Below are 14,300 nucleotides of genomic sequence, written 5' to 3' on the forward strand. Positions count from 1 at the left end.
AGACTCAGTCTGAGCCTGAGAAGTAAAAAAGTGACTTCTGTTTTATTCATAAAACTGGAAGTGACGTTTTAAATGCCTTATAAGGCATTAAAAATGTCACTGCAGGTTTTATGAAAAAACCTAAGTTGCTTTTTAAAAAAAAAAACTTCTCAGGCTCAGTCTGAGCCCAGGAGAGGTCGCAGACAGACACCCGCAGCCTCTGCTGGTCTCAGAGGAATGTCTAGAGCAGTGATTTTTAACCTTTTTTCATCTCATGGCACACTGGCAAGGCACTAAAATGGTCAAGGCACACCATCAGCTTTTTGACAATTGATAAGGCACACTGTGCTGTCAATGGGGCTCACATCCCCTAATGGTCCTATTGATAAATGACTCTCTCCCAAATTCCCGTAGCACACCTGGGGACCATTTGCAGCACACCAGTGTGCCACGGCACAGTGGTTGAAAATGGCTGCTCTAGAGGCAAGGGGAGCAGAGCTGATCCACTGATAAGTGGATTGGATTCATGGAAAAGGGCACTGAGCTGAAACATGGATGAGTGAATCCGCAGATATGGAATTTGTGGATATGGGGCCCCCCTGTAAAACCGGAAATACTGTTTAAGGGCGCTCTGGAGGCCTCAGAAGGCTTTTGGAGCACCCATGGATGCAGCATAAGTCTTCGCCTGTTCCCAAAACGACTCTGGAGAGCAGGGGGAGGTGGCAGTGGTGACAGTGCTGCCCTCACATGGCCCATAGGTGTGGCCCCTGAGTTTTGCCCCTCCCCCAGGACTGGTACTGCAAAATATCTTAAGAATCACTTCCAACAGGAAGAATTTGCCTGATCCCTGAGTTAAACTTCTGAGGCCCTGCTCCATGTTCTCCACTATCTCAAATATAGCTTATGGGCAGGAGGGACAGGGCTTTTTCTGTGGTGACACCAAGACAGTGGAATGTGGAATGTTCTGCTGAAGAATTTCTAACCTATTATTATTATTATTATTATTATTATCAGTGCTCCCCTTTCATCAACGAGTGCATATAACACTGGCATTACTGTAAGGGCAGCAAAACGCTAAGTTTTTCAGACACCTGAATACCATGTAAAGCACCTCCTCCCCCTTGCCTTCAGAGTGATTCACAGCTGTGAAAGCAAAGTGCTTTGCTTTTGCATCCTCAAATAGCTCTGAAGGTCACTTCACATGGAGGTTCAAGTGCCTGAAAAACAGAGCATCCCCCCCCCCCCCATTGCCAGTAGCATAAACCTTTTCAACATACTTTTTCTGGCTGTTCAAAATACAACATCTTGATTTTTACTACCCTAGTCCAAATAATATTACCAACTTTTAATGTTGCTATATTGTTTTAATTTTTAATAGTATTGCATAGTAAGGCAGGATAAACATTTTAAACATTTATTTATATGAATGACCTCTGCTTTCTAGTTCATAAATGAACAGTGAAAGGGCAGATTTGCCTAAATACAGAACACTGCTGTTCTAAGCAGTAAGTTTTCTTGATTCTAATCAATATAATGCTATTTTGCTAATTTCTTTTTTGACTGAGAACCCATAATCCACTGGTATCTAATTGAAATTGTTGACAGATACGTAGCAGACTGTATGTTCCAACGAAAGTACTTCATTTGAATTATCCATGGGTAGTTTGAGTCCATGGATAATTAAATGGACTATGCAATTAATTTATAATTGAAATTTTATTGGCAGAGCTATGTTCTTCATTTTGTTAAAGTCACCAGCAGATGGCTCCTTAACCTTTCTAATACTGCCTTCAGTTCAGACTGTAACAGCATTTCATGAGAGCTGAGGCCCCATTGTTCTGAACAGTTTAGCTTTCTGTTTTGTTCTGTAATGCAAGATCTTTTTGTTCTTTTATGCTTGTTATCAAAGGTATATCCTCTCAGGTTGTGAAATTGTATTCTATTTCTGAATTAAAGCTGAATAAATACAGTGGATAAATACAGTGGACAATAAACAGAGAGTTTCTTGGGTGAGCAATCTGTACAGTGCTGCAATTGAGCAATCTGTACATGGCTGCAATGGAGGACAGCAAGGTTATGACTGAATCAGCAAGACAACATTGCCAGCACTTTTGGTATGGTGGCATCTCAGTAGCACTCAAGTTGGGTCCTGCAGTTAAAGTAATTTTGGCTCTACAACTGGAACAGTACTTAGCCCTTCAGATACTTTTTGGAAAGTGGTCTGAAATATGCAAAAGATATTGCCAAGTTGAAAATATCTATCCCTGTGAAAAAGAAAACCTGTTTTTTTGAGCCAGAGACAATGCACTTATCCTTAAAGATATTTGAGTACTTATCTCCCACATTTTTTAAAGCTATCCTTAGCTGCAAAGTTAGCCATGTTTCCTCACTAATGTTGGGATCTGGGGAAGCCTGCAGGTGGCTCTTTTTTGTATAGTATCTGCAACATTAAGACTGTGGCTTTCCGACTGGCCCTCTCTTGCTTTTGTCTGCTGCAGCTCTTTAATCAGTTTTCATCAGCACAATACAGCCAGTGTTACACAATTACGCAATCCTACCCACACTAACCTGGGAGTAAGCCCCATTGATCACAGTGGGACTTACTTCTGAGTAAGCCTTCTCCGAACTGCACTGCAAATCCTCTTAAATTGGAAGAATAATACAAGTGACTAACTCTTTCCCTTTGGACTTAATTGGACTTAATAAATACTTAATAAATACTGTTGATTGACTTAAAAGTAAATAACTTTTGCTAATATTAATTACAGAAGCATTTTTCTGAAAGGTAGGAGACAGTGCACCTTATTCTTTTTTGTGTTATGAAAAATGTTTACATTTGCACACAGAATACTATCTTTACCCTTACTCTTTGTCAGAACTTTTAACAGTATTTTTTTTTTTTTAAAGACAGAAAAAATTATTCAGGTATTTTACATCTGAAATATATTAGCCTCATATTTTCCATGACTGCTCACTCACTCGGGGCATCTCTCATGAAATAATTATCATCAGGCAATGGCTCATTTATGGACAGAAAGCTGCCTAATGGTCAGTCTTTGCACCCTAGGGACTAATTAAGTGAAATCTTTTCATTTGTAAAAGCAATTGGTAATTAGAACATCTCAGTTATCTCATTCTCACTGTGAGTTACAAAATCATACTTGGTCATTCTCCTAGCTTAGCAGGAGTTACCTGAATCAAAAATTATGAAAAACTGTTTGCATTAGTGTCTTTTTAAGTGCTACTTGGCATGCCTCAAACCTAAACTTTAATTAGCTAACTATATTTAAAGAACAAATATCTCTTCTGTCAACATGGCATCAGCCCAATCCTAAAGGCAGCACCACTGCTGGGTGCAGCGGTGCCAAAAGTGGCTACTGCTGCCTCCTGCGGCCCCACAGGAGCCACCAGAGGTCTCCTTGGGGGAAGGGAACTTTCATCCTCTTTCCCAGGGGAAAGCCCCAAGCATCAAAATGGGGCTTTTCAAGTCTGCGCCTGCTATTTTGCCTGCTATTTTGCTAGCGCAGACATTGAGAGACTCCATATCAGGCCTTCTGGCCCGACAGAGTTCAGGATCCTGCCCCGGTTCCTTTCCTCATCCCACCCTTCCCCCGCCCCCCTCACCACCACCCAGAATTCTTATCTAGCTCCACACAGCGTCCAGCCAGTGCTGGGCCAGTACTGGTGCTGACTTGACACAGGGTGCTGCAGGTGCGCATGTTATGGCATGTTTGCAATACCCAGTACACTTGTACCGCCAGTGCTGAAGAGCTCAGGATTGGGCTCTAAGGCCCCAATCCTAGTTAAAAAGGGAACCACACATTGCTTCAACAAATATGAAGTTTGTTGAACAAGGTGAATGCATGGGCAGGGCATTTTCAAGCGAGGAGCTGTGGCTTGGGAGAGAGTTCTCAATCATTTACATTGCTTTGTCCTACCAATGCATCCTCTGGTTGTTTTGCCCCAGTTCTATTCCCAGTCAGGCTTCAAAACTGAAAATAACCTGGCTGGAGAAAGATAGTTTGGGAAAGAGCTTGTGAGGAAGAATCTTCTTCTGCCTCCTGCTTTCCCCCGAAAATGTATTCATTCCATGGATGCCCGTTATTCAACAAACACGGGGCTGGGAATCCATGTAAAGAAAGGAAGATACTAGAGCAATGCTATTTTGTAAGAGTAAGGGAAAGATCACAATTCTTTAGTGATTTTTCTAAAACTTAAATTTTTTGGAATCATCATTTCTAATACTACATGATTATAAAGCTGGATTATATTCTAACACTGTTCTCCCTAAACTGCTCAACTGAGTAATAATATTACTTGCATATTGTATTAATACGGATAGTATATTGATATACCACTTTCTCAGTGATAATTAAAAAATTAATATGTTAACTGTTAAAACTTGTGATAAATGACCGAGGGCCCAATCTATCTAATTTTCAAGCACTGGTGCAGCTGCAATGCAGTCCTGAGGTAAGGGAACAAATGTCCCCATTCTGTAAGGAGGTCTCTGTGATTGCCTCCCCACCACAGGATACAGTGCATCCTGTGCATGGCTGCACCAGCACTGGAAAATTGAATAGGATTGGGCCCCCATTTAGAACGTGAGATAAAATCATTAATATATAGCTAAAACAGAGTTTTAATGTAAATTTGCAGAAAAATAAATTTACAAGGAAAATAATCGCCGTGTCTGACCTTAAACACCATGTGAAGCATCATTTGCAGACCACTCTTGCCAGGGTATTTGCCAGCAATATTGGCAGCAGATAAATTGAAGAGGTTTGCTCCTGTTTCTGTGCAGAGAGCATGAATAAGCATCTTCTTTCCTACTCCTACTGGTCCAGCCAACAGCAAGGCTTTCACCAGGGGAGCCTTCTCATGTACAGACTGAGAACCTAGGGAAGTAAAATAAGGACAATTATTTTACACTCTCACAAATATTTGTATGAAAGAGATTCACAAGCAGAGCTAAAGAAATGGGATTGACGGTGCTTATCAGATGCTGACAGTATGAGAGGACACTGTCAAACTGATGGAAAGGGGTTAAAAAAAAAAAAGACTATGCTTTCACTTCCAGGTCAAGAACTTTTAAAAAGGTTTTTAAAGCAAATTTCTCTCTTCGAAATAAATTGAGCTGCTTTGTCATAGAAAAATTATGCAACTAAAGGGCACAATCCTAACCCACTTTCCAGCACCGACATAAGGGCAATGCAGCTCCTAGTTAAGGAAACAAACATTCCCTTACTTTGAGGAGGCCTCCATGAGTGCCCCCCCCCCACTGCAGGATGCAGCACATGTCCCTTTGGCACAGCTATGCCAGTGCTGGAAAGTGGGTTAGGATTTGGGCCTAGGTCCCCTAGTATTGTGCTTTAGAGAAGTAAACATTGGAGCACTTCTTAAAGAAGAAATTATTTGCAATTTTGATAACTCATATATAGTAACACATTATTCTTATACAGTGCTTTACAGGACAATATCCCTACAAGGTAATTATTATTACCCCCACGCTGCAACTGGTGAAATAAGAGGCAACCTAAGGCCACCTGGTATGTTCATGGCAGAGGTAAGAGGTAACCAGGAATGTTCACCCCCACAGATCAGTCTCTCAGCCACTTCTGTTATACAGCTCATGTATTTTGATTCAAAATCATTGTCTTTGTAACAAGATTTTACTTTGGCAAAAGTGTCTTAGGCTGCCACTCCTATACAAACTTACATGGATGTCCTATTGAGTTGAAAGGGGAGATCTAAGCTTACCTGTGAATTCCCTTCTTGGTTGACTCCATGTCTCCATGTCTTCCTAAGGTGGGTAGCTCCTCCTCTCAGGATAAGCGGGTCATGTAAAAGCTTCCTGAGTTAAGGGGCTCCACCTTGCTCCCCAGACGGACCTTTGCCTCTGGAGAAGCAGGTCAGGCTTCCTCGCTTGCTGGCTTGCCTAGCAGGCCAGCGCACCTTTTACCTCTTTTTTTTTGGGGGGGGGAGCGCCCAGCCTCTCCAGGGACAGCTTAGCCTCTTGCAGCCCTTCCACCAGCTTGTGCTGCTGCGCTGCCTTCCACACAACTTTTCCTGTTGCTTCTGAAGGCTTCTCTTCCTCCAGGTAGGAGGTTGTATAGGCCACTCCTATACAAACTTACATGGATGTCCTATTGAGTTGAACTGGATGTACTTCAAAGTAGACAGGTATAGTTGTGCATGTATAGTAATAGTAGACTGTTAGTTATATTTACGCTTTTAGTATATTTTGTTTTCTATTGTATAAAAATGTGAGGAATGGGGTGGAGGAGGATAGAATGGGGCAACAATGGGGGATGGGTAGATTGGGTCTGGCAAGGGGGGGCAGATTTGGTGGCAGCAGCAGCCAGAGTCCTAACCCTCTTCACAGACCTGATCCTGTGGCACAGGTCCATGTGGATCTGTGCCAATTATTTAGCTAGCGCAGGTCCAAGTAGTCCTCCATATGAATTGTCCTCCTGCCCCTTCCACTGCAGGATGCAGCAGTAGCCATTTTGGTGCTACTGAATAGGTGGCAGGGAGGAGCAATAGGATGGGGCTCTAAAACTACTCTCACTGATATATGAAATGAGCTCTGACCAATTCCATAAATGCTTCCACTGTTTAATAGCAAGCAGCATTAGCTAGCTTGTAAAAGGTAAATTGCAACCTTAGCCCATCCCCTAATTTGATTAAATTTAATTACTGGAGCTTGTGTTAGCTATTACCTTTCCCAAGTGGCTTCCTTTATGTGCTGCAGGCACTAAACTGTTAACATGCAAACAAAAAAAATGGCAAAGAAATTGTATTTCAAACACAATAGCAGACACACTCTCCTTTTAAGTATGCTATTAAAATCATATGGCTAAGCTCAGAATACTTAATTGAAAAAGAATTCTGCAGAAGGCTTTCAACCAAAATCAATCAAGCATTGTCATAGCTAGTAAAAATATATGATGCTGACAGGAAGCCTACTATGGTATTCTTCCCTCTGGCAATTTCTGCTGTGAACTCACCTAACGGCAATATTCCATACAGTGCGATGAGCTGCCTGACATCTGTCAGAGAGGGCATTGGTTCTATATCTACCTGTCGAAGTGTAGTCCCCAGATAGCTGTACTCGCCTGCAGGGAAGAGACACAGGCTTAATATGTGATACTGTATTGTTACAAAATGCAGAACTTCCAAAATCAGAAGCAACCAGGGAATACAAATAAAACATCCTGTTAAGCCCTAACAGGATTTCTTGGTAGGTAATATTGATTTAGAAAGCATCCCCAAGTTGCATGAAAAATTAAAAAAAATAAAATAGAATCCACTCTTCCATGCCTAGCTAACATTGCAGTCCCGGAGACTGAGTTCTGGAACTTGCTTCAAATCTTAGCTCAACCACAAGATTCAGAGATTTGCCAAGACCACCCACTATTGTCGTCATTCCTCACCTATTAAACTGGAAGAGAATTAACCTATCCCACAGGATAGTTGTGAGGATTAAGATGACCTATAAAACACATTACACAGCTGGAATTTTACACAAGTCACCCAGAACCAGAATATTGCAAGCATTGCTTGTCCAGCCAGAGAGAGGCATTGTGCTTGATCCCTTACCTAAACACTGGCTTCTCTCTTGTGTAATCAGAGAGAGGATAAGGGAGTAACATGACCTCAAGGCTGTAATACATAACCTACTTGTGAATTCTCACCAGTGTACAGAAACAGTTTTAAATCACTTTCCACTTGTTTCTTACATTGTTTGAAAATGTATAATTCACTGACTTATAGAAAAGCAGCATAACAGCTAAAATTGGACCCTGCATTTGTTAAATGCCTCAACTTCCCCCCTTGCAGTTGTTGAAAATAACCTAGGCCATTTCCCCTCACACCATTCCATTCATCTCTGTGGTTGATACCAATGTGTAGAACACTAAAAGAGCTCCTTTCAAATCATCCCAGTGAGAACTGGCCTCCAGAAGCATAATGGCCTCCAGAAGCCACAGAATACTGAACCACCTGTATCCCACTTCTTTACCTTCTACTGATCCCCTTTCTCCTCAGTTTCTTCTTTCCCTGCACCCCAAATTTTACCAGGAGTAAGCACTATTGACTATCATAGTTAAAGGCATACACACAGTAGTCTGTTAAAAGTACAGATCTGCAACATGTCGCCAAATGCAGTCACATACCATGGTAGCATCAAGTAAAATATATTTAAAATAAAACACATCTTGAACTGATGAGAACCCACCTGAAATTGGCTCCCAATCACAGTCTGAGAAACACTATTCTAAGGAATTTCTCTTTCCTCCCCTCTGTGCATGTTAGTGACAGAATTCTTCCTATGTAGTTTGAGTGAGAGTGTCAATATAGTGAGTCCCAGCCCCTGTGGCAATGGGACTGTATGGGTGGGACTCCGCACTGGGGAGCCAAGGAATGAGGGCCCTTTAAGGGATGAGACAAAGCCCGTAGGGGAGGAGCTGGTCAAGGAAGGATAACCACTAACAAGGGGCAGGAAATGTATTTAAAGGTCACCAGGGAGTGGGAAGGATGGACTGGGGGAAGGCATCACTTCCCTGCCTCTTCCACAGACTTCAAGGACTTTAAACCCCTAGCACTGGTGCCCTGGCTAGGGTGGACTTGTGAAACTCCGTGAGGACAGGACTCGGGTTACTCAAGCTTCTCTGGAATAAAGCCTTTCTCTTGGACCAACCTCATCTCCTGACTCATTTGTGGGGAGTGGCTGCATCTGCTTTCATTAGTATGTCCCATGGGAACCCATTTGACCCACTTCTGCCCCTTTGGGGCAGCTCGGGCTGGGATGCAACACCTCCTTTTTTGCTTCTTGAGCACTTTCAGTAATTTTTGGTCCACCTTTACTTTTGCTTCCATCATCCTTACACTGTCAAATTGCACAGACATGCCATTGGCCAATTCACTGGGTCCCTGCATGTAATTATTTTCTTCCATTTGTGTGTGTTGCTTATGTTTTAAAAAGCACTGCCAGTGACAATGGGGACCCTTCACTCTAATAGAAAAAAACCCTCTTTGAAGAAGAAGAAAGCACCTGGACAATATTGCAGCATCTAGAAGCCATGGAATGTGTTAAAGAAAAAAGGGGGAAAGCTAGGAAGGGAATTTGCCTGCCTGAGCCTCCAACAGCCTGTATGGTAGAATTATGTTTGGGGATCTGTGTTAAGAGATTTTCCAACCCTAATTTTACTCCCTTCAAAGTCCTTGTTTGAAGTCCTTGCTTAGGATTCACCCAGCTGCCAACCTATCAGCCATCAAGGCTGAAAAGGCCTTTCATATTCAGAGGCTGGCTGACCTTAAACACCAATTGTGGGTGGGGAGGGGAGCCTTCCTGCATGTGAGCTTCCCAGAAGCACCTAGTTGGCCACTCTTGGAAACAGGCAGGAGACAAGCCTTTTTGGTTTGCTCTAGCAGGGCCCTTCCTCTGGGCATGCTGCTTTCTTTCTTGAATGCTTCTTGAGAATTGTCAGATGTTGGAACAGCCCCCACCCCTTTCTGGGGGCTGGAAGCCTTTCCATAAATTAACATTCTGATGATTTCCTTCAGTCTTCAACATGGGTAGGAAATTTAAAGCTAAAAGCAACTCTTCATTTTGGGTTTGATGCCTACCAGATGCAGGACTGGCAAAATCCAGAACTAGAAAATATCAAGATTGTAAATCACAGCTTAAATGCTCAAGAGTTATGAATGCAGCTGTTTGTTTATTGCTATCTTGCACTCTCTCAGGTGATTAAAGCAGGGTGCATAATATTGTTATAAGTAGCATACATAATTCCAAAGACAAACCAGTACGTACTTCTGTATTGACAAAGTTTATACTTTACCCACATAATCGCTGAGTTTCACTTTCTTTGCTCTTATTAATATCCCTTCTTCAACCAGCTCCTTGAAGAGAGAATCAATGGTCCTATACACAGATACATATTTTAAGTACAGAACAAGATTTGTAGCCCAAGGCATAAATATTCTTTTAAAAACCCTTCAAGTACAAGTGTTTATAATATCTACACATGACTAAAATGAAAAATCCTCATGTGCAATAATAATCTTTTCATTTGTAGTGAAAGCACATGCATATTGTTAATACCAAATACTATACAGCAATATAATATATAGCAATCAGTGGTAGGAAAGTTGGAACTGTCACGATACACTTCTTTATTCAGCAGTAGTATTGCTACTCAGAATGAAGATTTAAGTAAACAAACAATCAAAACCACTTACTGGTTTCACCCATCTTGCACAAAACTTGTGACAGCCTAGTTTGTTAGTCAGTTTCATACAGAACCATTGTGTATGCTCCCTACAACATACTTGGTACTCCCCTGCAACTGGTGACAGACAACCCTGTCAGTTTATGATTCCTGAACTTTCCATCGTCCATGATATTTGAGGGAATTAGATGGAAATTTCAGAGATAGTGTAGGGAGCATACACAATGGTTCTGTATGAAACTGTGACTAAGAAACAAGTTTTGTGCAAGGCTGGTGCCCAAAAACCTCATGGACATTCACAAAAAGCAGTGAAGGGGGTCCGCATTGACGTTCCTTGACAAGGGCATACAAAAGATTGTGCTACACTACGTGTGCCTCAATTTGGATGGTGATTATGTCGAGAAGTAGTGTTGTATAGTATGTAACTTTTGTGCATAATAGAATTATTTTCCTTCATTCTTGTTTTTTTTTAATTAGCCTACCAGAGGTTACTTTCTGAATAGCCCTCATATATATTTAGTTTTTAAATTTTCTCGTATACCCCACTAGCATGGATTCAGTGAGTTTCCACTACCTACCTGAAGCTTTCTATAGTCTCTGGTAGTTGGGCAAAAAGGCACTTTTTCAAGCAGTGCTTCTCTGATATTTAGCAGGGGCAGAGTAACTCTCCTTCCTCACCCCAGCACGGTGTCTTTGGTAGTGGCTGTTTGCTGGCTTTTTTCTGCATTTTTTGGGAGTGTGAGCTTTTACAATGGGGAGGGGGGAAGCAATTTAGTTATTTGGTGTTCTCTGTGAACTGCTTTGTGAACCTTTTGTTGAAAAGATATATGAATCTTATTCTTATTATTAATAGTCAGTTCTATACTCAGCAATCTACAACATGACACCAAGTCTTGTACTGGTCTTAACATTTTATTATTTATTTTATATAGGATTGAAATGCTGCATTGTTCAATTATTAGAGAAGGGCTGGCTCATGTCCTATTTCAGGGATGTTAAAAACAGATGGAAAAATCTGATAGATATCTGAAACTACCAGGTGTTTCTACACCTGCTACAAGGAATAAAATTTAATGACAATTCTTCAAAGAAGTATTAGACATATGATGAAAATACACAGAACTAAAGTCCACAGTACATATAACCTAAAATGAACTTTCTGCAAATTGGTGGTTGACCTTTCCTTTTCTAAATTTCTATATATTTTATAGACATTAAAAAGAATTTGACGTTATTCTCCATAATTGCCAAGGAATTGGAGCTACCAGGTTCAGGCTGATGCCTACCAACTTTGACTCTCTTTTGTGTTCAAACAAAGCCAAAAAAAGAAAAATATGTTTCAATGTGAATCTCAGAGGTGCAGGTGCATTTTTACCTGTCAGGAGTCAGATCTTTCTCTTTCTTAGACTTTTTCTTCCTTCCACCCTTTTTTCCTTTTTTCTTTTTCTGAAGACCATAAATGAAGGTAGTTAGAAAAGGCAATACTTCTACATTTGGGAAGTTTATACAAAATTGAGAATAGCTTTAGTGGCCTCTAGTGATTTAATACTCTCTTCTTCCCCACATAGACAATAAGAATTATTTGTACTCTGGTCATATTAGTTCAGGTTTCCCAATTTCTGATAGTTGGGGCACATTTTTTTCTGGATTAAAACTGGAAGTACACGTAACCTTACATTTATATATATAAATGTATATAAAAATGTATATAAATATATATAAATGTAAGGTTACATGTACTTCCAGTTTTAATCCAGAAAAAAGCAGGAAAAGGAAAGATCAAAACTGCACAGGCCTCCTCAGACTGCATGATGGCTTAATTCTTCAAGGCAGACCAGCCCCTCTTGCAGGTTCTAGTGTCGCCTAGCCTATAGCTGGAGTACTAGTGAATTATACCACAATCCAATGTGTGTTTACTCAGAAGTACCTCTTCTTGTCAGTCCTGGGGGTCCCGGCGCCCGGAGTAACTCTGTTTTCTGCCTCCCCCCACACCCTTTGCCCCCCACCCCTTTTCCACCCCCTTCCCGTGATCCAAAAGTAATTGCGGTGACGTCATCGTCACCACAATGACTTCCATGCAGCTACCTACTCCATTCCCTCTTTGGAAAAAAGGGGGAATGAAGGAGGCAGCCAAGGCCCCAATGGAGCCTTCCCACGCCACTTATAAGCGGTGAAAAGTTCTCCATTGGAGTGGTTTGGGGCTGCTGGAAGCCCACATGTCTGGGGCGCAGCTTCCAACAGCCCCAGACTGCTCCAAAGGAGACCTCTGCACCGCTTACAAGCTTACAAGTGCTGCGGAAGACTCCGTCAGGGCCCGGGAAGCCTAGAGGCCACCTCTTGCTTCAGGAGGCCTCTCTGAGGAAGCAAGAGGGCAGGGAAGCCTGGGCAAGAGTGTCAGTGTTGACGCTCTAGGCTGCCCTCTCGCCTCTGGAGCACTCTCTGAAGAAGCAAGAGGGCAGGGGCGCCTGGGCTAGAGCGTCAACGCTGAGGAGGTACCTCTCCGGAGGTAGCTAGAGAGCAGGGGTGGCCGGATCAGAGCATCAGCACGACAGGAGTTGCACTGATGCTCTAGCGCTATAAAGGAGGAGGTCAGGAAAGCAGCCCAGTCTGGCACTGAGTCGCTGCAGGAGAGGCAGCTTCTGCGCTTCTGCCTGGTGCCCCTTCTCTGTCGGGAGGAGGCTTTTCTTAAAGGAACAGAAGCCAGCAGAGCTGCCAGCTTCTCTCCCTTTAAAGAAAAAAGCGGGTGGGTGGGTGGTGGGGGGAGGCTTGAGGGGGTGCCCCTGGAGGGTCGGCGCCTGGGGCATTTGCCCCATTTGCCCCCTGGAGTACCTGGAGAAGTACGCCAGTGCTTCTTGTGTTCAATAGGACCTTCTCCCAGGAACGTGTGTATTGGATTGAAGCATAACAGCCCAATTCTATCCCCCAGCAGCCCAGAATGTACTGGGCTGTGAAAGGATTGTGCACTGCATGCTATATAAGTCCAGGGAGAGCCAGAGGGCAAGGCAGGCCAAAAAATGGGGGATAAAATCTGGTGTGTGTGGCTGCTGCTGGGTCCACTCCCCTGACATGCCCCTTGTTCCTCCCTTGAAATACCCCACTATTCCCCCTCTCTACCCACTGTACACTCCCCCAACCAATGTACTTCCTTTGGCTGTGGCTGGGTGTTCCTATGGCGTAGGCATGGCCACCAACTGATTGAACACTTCCATTAGTGGAAGGTGTCCATAGAACTGGGCTCTATGATCAGATGCTACAATAAATTTGTTGGTTTGCAAGGTGTTACAAGAATCTTGGTTGTTCTTTCATCGACTGAGGAATCCTTAATGTCAGTGTGGCAACTGCCTGGTTTTCTGTATCAGTATTGCTGGTTGTTGCTGGAAACATTGTAGGAGATCGTATCAACCCTGCTTAATTATTCCTTCAGTCCCACCACTGAACTTGCAGAGACATAGCATTAGGCTGTGGACTGTGGTGGGAGAGGAGCTGTGTAGCCTTCAGCTGGCAGAGTTATGCATATATACAAACAACACATATGGCACTACCAAAATAATGGTAATTGGACTCCTTTCTATCATGTCTAGTAATGTGCCAATGTAGTCACAACTTGACTTATAATGCAGAGAATTATGCCATATAATATTCCTTAAGTAGAAGACATCAGTTAACATGTAAAAACTCTTATGATAAGAAGTTGGGTTCCACTTTTAAAGAAGATTGAAGACTTCTGACAAGGTCAGAAAGTATATTGTACTAAAACCAAAGAGAGAGAGGGAACTTTCTCTTTAATTAACAGTTTAACAAAGTAAAAAAAAAAAAAGCATACTGAATATATAGTATATAACTTATGGCATATATAACATGTTACGTACATCTTCATTTATTAGAGCAGCGGTCACTAAAGTGGAGGGAGGAGCCTGCAGGGGAGCCTTGACAAAGCGCCTCCATTTGCTGGTGTAACAACCAGTCGCTTCTGGTCTCTGATGCCTCAACAGGCTATGTGTCTGAATTTCCGGGCAGAAGCAACTGGTCACGACAATGCTTGGGGGCAAATGGAGGTGCTTTGCCAAGGCTCCCCTGCAGAACGGT

The 14,300-nt window shown here is 42.5% G+C and overlaps 1 protein-coding gene across 1 annotated transcript in view; it reads right to left on the bottom strand.

Moving 5' to 3' along the window:
* IQCA1 (IQ motif containing with AAA domain 1) overlaps nucleotides 1-14,300 on the bottom strand; it is a 96,518-nt gene that overhangs the window by 11,639 nt on the left and 70,579 nt on the right. Inside the window, exons 12-15 of the mRNA XM_066622147.1 lie at nucleotides 11,590-11,660; nucleotides 9,825-9,907; nucleotides 6,990-7,097; nucleotides 4,678-4,877 (exon numbers count right to left, since the gene is read on the bottom strand). Of these exons, the coding sequence (XP_066478244.1) occupies nucleotides 4,678-4,877; nucleotides 6,990-7,097; nucleotides 9,825-9,907; nucleotides 11,590-11,660 (462 nt within the window). The remainder of the gene's footprint in view (nucleotides 1-4,677; nucleotides 4,878-6,989; nucleotides 7,098-9,824; nucleotides 9,908-11,589; nucleotides 11,661-14,300) is intronic.

Source organism: Tiliqua scincoides, chromosome 1, assembly GCF_035046505.1.
Source record: "Tiliqua scincoides isolate rTilSci1 chromosome 1, rTilSci1.hap2, whole genome shotgun sequence".
NCBI classification, from domain to species: Eukaryota; Metazoa; Chordata; class Lepidosauria; order Squamata; family Scincidae; genus Tiliqua; species Tiliqua scincoides.